We start from the raw sequence: 9,821 nt of genomic DNA, 5'->3' as shown, positions 1-9,821 counted from the left end.
TATTTAATAAATGTTTTATTTTGATATATAAGTTGTTCGGGTTTTTTTCATCTAAAAAAATGCGACAATAATTTCTTGACGACCTAATATACATATGATTGTTTACAGGTAATGCAGGCAGATGTACTGTTGACAGCTATATTCTAAATATGAATGTTTATGTAATGTAGGCATATATATTGGTAAAAAGTGTAAGCAAATATGTAATACATGAAAAAAGCAGCTATCCTAGTAAGAGCTATACTATTCTATATATACATAAATGTAGTGCATAAGGCATCAAGTTGTACTAACTAGGGTTACACCTATATTGTATGTATAGAAATAAGTTCTACATAAAGAAAACTAATGTATTAGCAACAGTTATAAATACACAGTCTTATAAATAGTTCCACTATATATATACATATATATATATATACAGGCTTCGACAAATATTTTATTTTTCCAAAATGTTTTCAAAATAATTGTGCCATTACAATTCTAAACAATAATTTAGATGTTTTGGAAAAATTGTCGCTCAGATATCAATCTTGGTTGCAAAAGCTCAGATATTGCATGATATCTGCAGTTTTTGTGTGACTCTTTTATTTTTAGCTGTTAAGAAAGAAATACAAAATATTTGTAGCTTAGTTAACTTTACTTGATTAGTGATTTAAAACATAGTATACAAAAACACACATTAAGATTTCTTAAAGACTTCACTCAACTTTAGTTGTCGTCTGCTGTTCTATGCTGCATAGCGGGCGTCCTTTAACCACAGATGCATGTTCAGGTTATGTTGTGGTGTCGCCCAATTACGGATTGTCGTCTTCCCTACAGATAACTGGCATCTTCAGTTTGTTTTAACAAAGGCTTTTTAGTAATAATTCCAAGACATAGATTTGTGCTAATTTTTTACAGGAGTTGATAAAGTGAGAATGCACTTCGTGTCTATAGCAGAAAAAGTGCCAAAATTTAGGAGCTATTTATGCCTATGTTAGCAATTAAATTCAACTAAAACAGGAATGGGCTATCAAATGAGGAAGTATTATAGGATAAAATGTGGAATTGGACTCGTGTAACTCATGAAATTGAACATGACTGACCGACATTTGGCTTTTATGATTTTTCATCATAATGTGATTAAACGACAGTAAAAAGATTATAATTTAAAACAAGGAACTTAAATATATTGAAAATTTCTATTTATATTAAATAACGGGGTAACTAGTGAGATACATTATTGTCTCGATTATCTGCTGTTTCTGTTATCCACTGTTTTTTGCTTTCCCCAGACCTGTGCAGATAATGGAGGCAATAGTGTATATTTTTTACTTTCGAGGAAAATGAGTGCATGCTAACCATCACACGATATCAACAACCACTTGATAGTATTCCTGAACTAATTGCCTTTCGTCCCATGCGAGTCTAAACACGAGCACTGATTGGTTGAATTGTGAGAAGGAAGAAAAATAAAATGGCATGAAATTAGTGACGCTTCATTCTTGAAAACAAAAAATGAAGAAGTACTGAATCTGCCATTAAAATCCTAGAAACAAAGTTTGATTTAGGACTCAAAGAATGTGAAAATAGTTCTGGACTTCCAAGAGTCCAAAACTGTTCTAGATTCGAGTTCTGGTTAGTACAGCCCTATGCATGAATAAAATGGGAGAAAAATTTTAGTTGCTATGGCATCCTAGTGCCCGGAATTCGTCGAGGCCTGTAGATATATATATATATACAGTGCAATGTATGAGGTACATCAAGACTCTCACCTCTAGAAGCTCAGTTAAAACACATTCATCTAAGTACTGAAATATTACAACTTGTTTTTTGCATGAGCTATAAGCTGCAAATGTTAACATTTTCTTACTCTGAAAATGTACATACCTCCTTTCACCCAAAACTATCTCAATCCTGGTCTGCCTTCTAAGCATTGTTTTAAAAAAATTGCTACACTGCACCAGTCTTTATACCTCATCAGTTTTGCACCATTTCAGAAAATGTGCTAATCATGTGAACACTCTCCACCAACTGCACTCCACCATCTATTCTTGTGCAGCTAGCTCCCTCTACTATTCTTGAACAATTCTCACTTTCGAAAATTGGTAGGCACAAACCATAAACACCAGCATCTCAGTGGGGTCAAAGGGTGGAAAGTGGGTGAGAGGAGGGAAGTACCTATTGGAAATACATTTTCAGAGTAAGAAAACGTTAACTTCCGAAACAGTACTACCTCCTCTCACCCAAAGCTAGAAGCCCACATTTCCAATACGGAGGGGCCAATGAAGCTGCATCAATCTCAAATCAAGTGGAAAGTGACCACACTGAAAGAACAGGTGTGCTAAGATACGAAAAGAAAGCACACCAGTGGGGGTACTGCAACAGGTATGTTCTTCACCCAGCAATAAATACAGTAATACAACTAGGGTGGAACTGAATTGACAGGCACAACTGAAGTCAATAAAGAGATGTACAGCACTGATTTAGTGTAGGAAGTGCTGAATAACTATGACACAAATCAATATGGTGTTGACAAACATGGAAAGGCTTATGTGTATGCAACCACTTTCTCTTATATGTCTGTGCCAAGGGAAGTGCCTTGGATACCATTGGATTATACCAAGTTGATCTATCTGGGCAAAACATCCAGTGGAAACACCTTGAATAAGATATAGCAATTAACAAGTGCAGTTTGCTCGGGTAAAAACACCCAGAGGAAGTGCCTTAGATACGGAGGATTATGAAAGATATAAATTACTATAAAGAGCGCAATCGTGAGGGTCATCATAACTAGCTCTCTGTCCACAAATCACAAATGGAAGGTAAGAAAATAGGAGAGAAGGCCATACTATCTGCCCAGGCACCAGATGTCTAGGAAAGAAATGCCCAATCAGGATAGAGAATAACATAAGAGAATGGTAAAGGATGCAGGAAACAGGAGTGGCATAAATATCAGAATGACGACAACTGCAAGAAAGGAGGAGGAGGAGGAAGAGGCCTTAAGAGAAAGATGATACAAGGAACACATAGCAATGGGTTCAAATGGAGAACTGGACAGAGCATGAAGGACAAACTGAGATACAATATGGCAAAACAAAGGGACATGGAAGATGGACAAGATGAAAGGAACGGAAAATAATAGGGAAGAAGAAAGCTTTCTAGAAATGGAAGAATCAGAAGGTGTTCGACAGGGCAACCCTACAACTAGAAACAGTTGACACAGACCAACCCTGACCAAACAACTAGGTGAAGAACTAGGAAAGATAAGGTACCAAAGTAAGGGAGAAGAGGAAGCCATGGTGAATGAACCAAGGTCTGAAGGTAGACCACTGCCTCTGGTATACAGACAAGGAGGAATATCAAATGGAATTGGAGAGGAAAGATACTACACGAGGGTTGAATCCCTGAGCTGAGGCAAGGGACTGAACAAAAACCATGCATGAAGATGGAGTTTGGTGACGTCAGAATGAACTGTGTCCAATCACAGTTGTTGGAGGAGAGACTGGGACAGAAGTAAAGGCAGAGGATGTCACTCCAGTAAAGGCCAGGGCAGAGGGAACCATGTCTGGGCAGGCCAATATGGAGCAATGAGCAGGACACAACAAGGAGTACTCTGGATAAGGGAAAAAGACTCTGGAGAGGAGTCTGATTGGAAGGTAGGCATATAGGTGAAGATCCCTCCAATCCTGAATGAATGCATCTACTCCAATAATTGAAGGGTGTGGAACCTTAGACCAAAAGGAAGGAATTTTGATGCTCCCGTGAGTGGCAAACACATTTATATACAGTGTTTCCATTGGAGAACACACCCACCAAAATAGTTATGGAAGAAGGGACCACTATATGGGGAGAACCTGGTTGGGTCGAAATAATAGATCAGCCACTAGATTCATAATTCCAGGAACTTGACACACCAAGATCGTGTTCATGGGCCCAGTAAAGAAGATCCAGAGTCTGATAATACAGAAATCTGGATTTGGTTCCTCCTCGCTTGGTGATATAATCAATGACAGTGGAATAGTCAGAATGAACCACAACCATCTTCCCCTCGGGAGCAGGAGAAAATGATACAGAGCCTGATAAATAACCAAAAAGTTCAAGGATGTTGAAAATGAAGAGTAGCCTCCTTGATGGATCCTCGACTGGATATATCCCCAATCCACCAAGGAAGCATCTGTAAACAGATGAGACTCCACACAAAATGGAGGAATGGGAACCCTCACCATGGTCAGTTTCCTGTCAAGCCACCAAGCAAGGTCGGCCCTAATTTCAGGGGGAAGGTTAATGGTATGGTCCAAGAGATTGTGGGAGTTCCATTGGTCGAGAAGCATCCACTGAAATGAATGCATGTGAGCTCGACCCAATGGAATGAGAGCTTTCAAGGACGCTCACATCCCCAAAAGAGAGAGAACTCCCCACACAGTGAGAAAAGAAGGTAGAGCCATTGAGACTGCCTGCTCCATATCCCAGAGCCAAAGTGGAGAAGGCTGGGCCCGATGAAGATGGGAATTGAAGAAAAACCCCCACAGGAATAAGATATTGAGTGGGGTTAAGTTTAGATTTCTCCAACCGGAACAGAAAAACCAACCCAATTAGCTTTTTGAAGAAGTGAACAGACATGATTGACCAACTGAGCATGGGAAGAGGCAAGAAGGAGCTAAACATCCATGAAAAGGAAAGTCTGAAGACCCACTAATTGAAAATGATGGGCAAAAGAGCATACCATTCAACAAAACACATGGAGCCGAAGAAGGACCAAACAGCAGTGCCTGGAACTGGAAGACATGACCCTCATGGACAAACCACAGAAAATGACGTGACACTGGAGCAGTTGGAATATGAAGATATGCATCTGTCATGATGATTTGGTCAGTTAGAGTCCCAGGGAAAAAAAACTTGAAGTGAGAGGAAGGACTCCATGGTGAAGCGAGGTGGCTCCAGATAAGAGTTCAACTGGGGCTGGTCGAAGTTACAATTACACAAACAGTAACTATCGTGCAAAACCAGTACTTATACCAAAAATGAAACAAAAACAAAGTGAGAAACAAACTCTAAACTCAAATTTTAACTAATTATGGTAAAAGAATTATAAAAATCTGACTTACCAAATACTGAGCAGAGAAGACATGAAAGACCTAAATTATCACGTGAGGAAATTAGGTCAATCCACACAAGCTCACACAAACTTGTTAAACATGGGTACACCAACAGGGAGTGAGGAATACACATTGAAAAACTTACCACAGATCTCCTAAGAAAAAGGACAATACCTAACCCAGGAGATTACAGGGAGGCATGGTAACAGGTGGTAGGTGCCGTAGATAGGAATTTCCACCCAGTAGTTATATCCTTCCTCACAAAACATCGTAACTTGAAAGGAAACAATCGTCGGCCAAATGTACGACAGGAACTCCCTGGGAACTAAAGCCTGTACTTCCCCAGCATACATCGTCAACACTGTGATCTGAAGACTCGTGTCAGAAATATTGTCGACTGTCGCTGTAAGTTCCTCATCTGCCATATCGAAATCACAGGAACAAATATGAATTCGGAAAACATAAATATTTCTAAGATAAATGAGTAGAAACAATGGAAATCAAACAAAAAATGGAAGTCGGAACTTGAAGTTGAAACTGATATTAATTTGAGATCAAGCACAATAAAATTTTTGTAGTCACATGGAGTGAGAATTAAAACACACGAGTGAGGATTGTTTTACAATAGTAGTGGGAGCTAGCTGTGTAAGTATAGATGGAGCAGTACAATTGGTGGAGAGTAGTCACATGATCAGCACATGTTCTGAAATGGTGCAAAACTGATGGTTGTATTAAGACTGGTGTGCTGTAGCAAAATTGTTTTTAGCAATGCTTAGAGGGCAGACCAGGAACAAGATAGTTTTGGGTGAGAGGGGTATTGTTTCAAAACTATAAAATATGTTAGTCTTATTTCATTTGAATTTCTGTGCAAAATAATGTCTATATAAATATTAACTTCGCTTTGTAATTGATGTGTTCCACCTGCATAATATTCAGCTTCATGTTTTAGTGAAATTAATTTATGAAAGTTTACTACTTGTACTTTCTATCACAAGTGGTAAGGTGTAGATGAAATAAAAAAACATAAAATAGCTGTTTTTTCTCTTTATAACAAAGTAGGGATATAATATATACTATTATACAGTAAAATACAATATTCAAAATTAAATTAATTCCTTCTGTTTAAAAATTGACTACAGTTAAATTTGAAGAGAATGAAAGCAGGATTCTAAAAGAGAAAAGAAGTAACACGGTTTTTCCAATAATGGCTCTGAACTTTCCAATATGAATATATTGTATCATCTTACCAATACATCTGACCATTAGAACAACAAGGTCTTGTGATTCAGTTTTAGATTTTCTGTTACAGATCATTTTGAAAACATTATTGGCATTTATGAAGTTTTCTATGATAATGTAAAATATATAGTCTATATAAATTAAATTAATATTGCGATATAAGCTATCATAAAAACGTATGTCATGTCTTACTTCACTCCAATATGGTCTGCTGGTGTGAAAATAATAGGCACACTACTTTCAGTCACATAATCATTCAAAATAATTGCTTTTGGAGGTGCATCAATTTCTGTAAAAATATACAAACATATGACCTATGTACATATAGTAATACCTTTAAAACAACAGCTATGCAATCAGACAGTTAAAAATAAACAATGCATAAGAAAGCTTATTTTATTCCTAAACACATACTTGTAATTCTTCTAAACTGTGATATCATAACCTTTTAAAAAATTATGCTTATAATTAAAATGAAATATGAGATATTTAGAAGTGTCTTGTGTTAATATTTCTACAGTTACTACATATGTACACAAAATTTATGGGTGATCTGTACATTAGTCTGTGAGAAACACTTAAAAGGAAACTGTACAAAAAACATATTATCATTACTTTACAGGTTTAAAAACATTAAGAAGACATGTTCATTACCATTATTTAGTTTTCAAAATATGTCAGAGACTGTACAAGGTGGCCACATTCTTTCATTTATTTTCATCTGACTTCCCAGGCAAAACTTCAAAATTTTCAAACTCACACACATGCATGATTTAAATATTTCCTCATAGTTCTACCTAATTATCAACAGTTGCAATACAATGCAACAAAAAATCTCCAAAACTAGCTTTTTTCACACTATCTTATTACAGAAAAAGATATTTAAAGAAGGACATTACAACTTGAAGGAGACAATAAATTAGTGCATTTTTTTATAAAAGAATGTTTGATCTAACGTATGACACATATAACTAATTAGGTCATTATCACCAGATAAAATAACATATAGTGACTAAACAAAATTATTTGAAAATATATTAATAACTGGTAAAGCTAAGCAACATTGTTGGAGTGCAGTTGTAAATTTAGAGACAAACCTTACCTCCTTACATTCTGTGAATTGTACAGATTAGTGATCACCCTGCTATACACACACACAATAAATATTAAATACAACCTGTACATTCAAATGTCATTATTACTACACAGGTACAAATGATATTAAGACTGTTATCCAAAGACCTTAAAATTCTTCATATAGAAAATGTTTTAACATTTAGATGATGAATTTAATCTCCATAAATGAGGCTAACTAAGTCTGTACAGGTATACTTTTATACTGCACAAAACTATGTTAAAAAATATCAAAATAAAAGAAACTTGTGTTAGTTAGAGTGTCCTATTGTTATTATTATGTTGTGTAAAAAATAATTACCAGCAAATTCTGTCCAGTATACTGCTTCAACTTCTTGTCCATAACCAACTTGAGTAAAAGCCCACACCTGGAACTGATATGCTGTGCTGTGATGAAGATGTGTAAACTCATATGATCTTCTTGTAGCACTGACATTGATGGAGTCAACTATTAATTTCTCTAATTGATACTGTGGATCAGCTGTAGACATGGGTTGACACTTCACCTGTCCAAGTGATTAAAAATCATCAATTTTAAAACTTGTGTACTTGAGAAAAAAGCAAAATATAGATTAATCATTCTATTGATTTATAACTGTAATATTCCACCATATTAGACATCTTTATTCAATTAATACTTGAGTGTATAAACATACATTTTCCTGTTAAACAACCATAAGTTAAGACACCTAATGCAAACCTAGTGTGAAACATATTCTACAGGAAACATGCTCAACATTCTTCTGTATATGGATGTACAATGTAAGTGTATTATAAATAGCAAAGTTTATAGGCTGAAGCATATGATTACAATAGGAGTAGCATTACCAATAACTTTACTAGAGATTACAGCACCTTATGCTTACTTCAAGGTTGGTTGTTTGTTTGGTGCCTTATGGTGCAAAGCAATGAGGCTATCTGTGCCAAACAACCGGTAAAAACAGTGAAAGTAAATTAAAGTAAAATGTAAAAATACAGCAAGTTAAAACGAATACATGTTGATAAAAGATTTATATATAATTAAAAAGACCTATAGTGCATAAAACATTAAAAATACAATCTAATAGGACAGTGTCACCATTACCAATGACACTGTCCAACATCATGGGTAAGCTCACAGTCATAACGACGGCACGACAGTAAAATGGTTACTCATCGGTGCGTCAATACATGATAAAAGAAAACGATGGGTTAAAAACTGTGACCAATGCATAGCCTTGCCAGGACTACTTCCTCCTTGCGATCCTTATGGAAGCAAAATGGCCAAAGACCAACAGAAGGTTTGATCTGGAAAAGCTTGTTATGAGGTTGCTCACCCCAAGCTGACTGCCAACTGGCACAAAGCCGTGCCTTGAAGACAGGACCGTAGTCCATGTATGGGACAGGCACGGCAGTGATGGCACCAGAGCAGACAGACTTAGCTGCGGTGTCAGCGAGCTCGTTCCCAGGAATACCGACATGGCCAGGGATCAGAAAAACTGGATGAAAACAGAATATAGAGAAGAGTGGGCCAATCGGTGTTGAATATCAACAAGTACAGGGTGAGAACTAGCGTTAAGCGATTCCAGGGCCAGTAGAGAGCTAAGAGAATCAGTGTAAATAGTACAATTACTGTACTGCATAGCTTCTACATGATCCAGGGCAAGAGAAATAGCATGGTAAGGATCGAAGCTTGGTAGCATATTGTAAAGAAAGTTGCAAATGATGGAGGTGAAGAGCAGGTTCGTAGGACTCAGTGTACAAATTCTGGACTGGAGAAGTGTGAATAGCCCTGGTGCAGAGCCAAAGCCCCAGATGGTGAATGGGGTCCAGCATCTACATGGACAAGGTCCTGGCAGAACCATAGACCAAAGACCCTTAGTCCAGTTTGGATTGAATTAGGGCACGATAGATCTTGAGCATAGAACATCGATCCGCTCCCCAAGAGCTGGAAGAGAGAACACGAAGGATGTTCAGAGCCCTTGCACACTTGACACGTAGCTGCTTGATGTGCAGAATGAAGCTAAGCTTACAGTCAAAGATAAGCCCCAAGAATTTTGCCTCAGGGACACATAACTATATCCCCGAGATGCAGCTCGGGATCGGGGTGGAGACCCTGTTGGTGGCAAAAATGCATGCAAACGGTTTTGGAAAAAGAAAATTTAAAACTGTTTGCAGTGGTATATGTCAACAACCGCTTGAGGGCAGTCTGAAGCTGCTACTCAATAAACCTCATATTTGACAACTGACAAGAGATGTGGAAGTCATCGACATAGAGCCCATTTGCAACAGTCAGAGGAAGATTATTAGTGATGGCATTAATTTTAACACTAAAAAGTGTGACACTCAAGACACGGCCCTGAGGGACTCCAAGTTCCTGTGGAAAGG

The 9,821-nt window shown here is 37.2% G+C and overlaps 1 protein-coding gene across 1 annotated transcript in view; it reads right to left on the bottom strand.

Moving 5' to 3' along the window:
* LOC106468551 (receptor-type tyrosine-protein phosphatase mu-like) overlaps positions 1–9,821 on the bottom strand; it is a gene marked incomplete at its 3' end in the record, with an annotated part of 105,953 nt that overhangs the window by 22,529 nt on the left and 73,603 nt on the right. Inside the window, exons 17-18 of the mRNA XM_013928984.2 lie at positions 7,756–7,960; positions 6,513–6,609 (exon numbers count right to left, since the gene is read on the bottom strand). Of these exons, the coding sequence (XP_013784438.1) occupies positions 6,513–6,609; positions 7,756–7,960 (302 nt within the window). The remainder of the gene's footprint in view (positions 1–6,512; positions 6,610–7,755; positions 7,961–9,821) is intronic.

Source organism: Limulus polyphemus, unplaced genomic scaffold, assembly GCF_000517525.1.
Source record: "Limulus polyphemus unplaced genomic scaffold, Limulus_polyphemus-2.1.2 Scaffold3051, whole genome shotgun sequence".
Taxonomy (NCBI): domain Eukaryota; kingdom Metazoa; phylum Arthropoda; class Merostomata; order Xiphosura; family Limulidae; genus Limulus; species Limulus polyphemus.
Note: the sequence above shows the minus strand (reverse complement) of the source record. Positions and strands in the feature narration are given on the sequence as shown.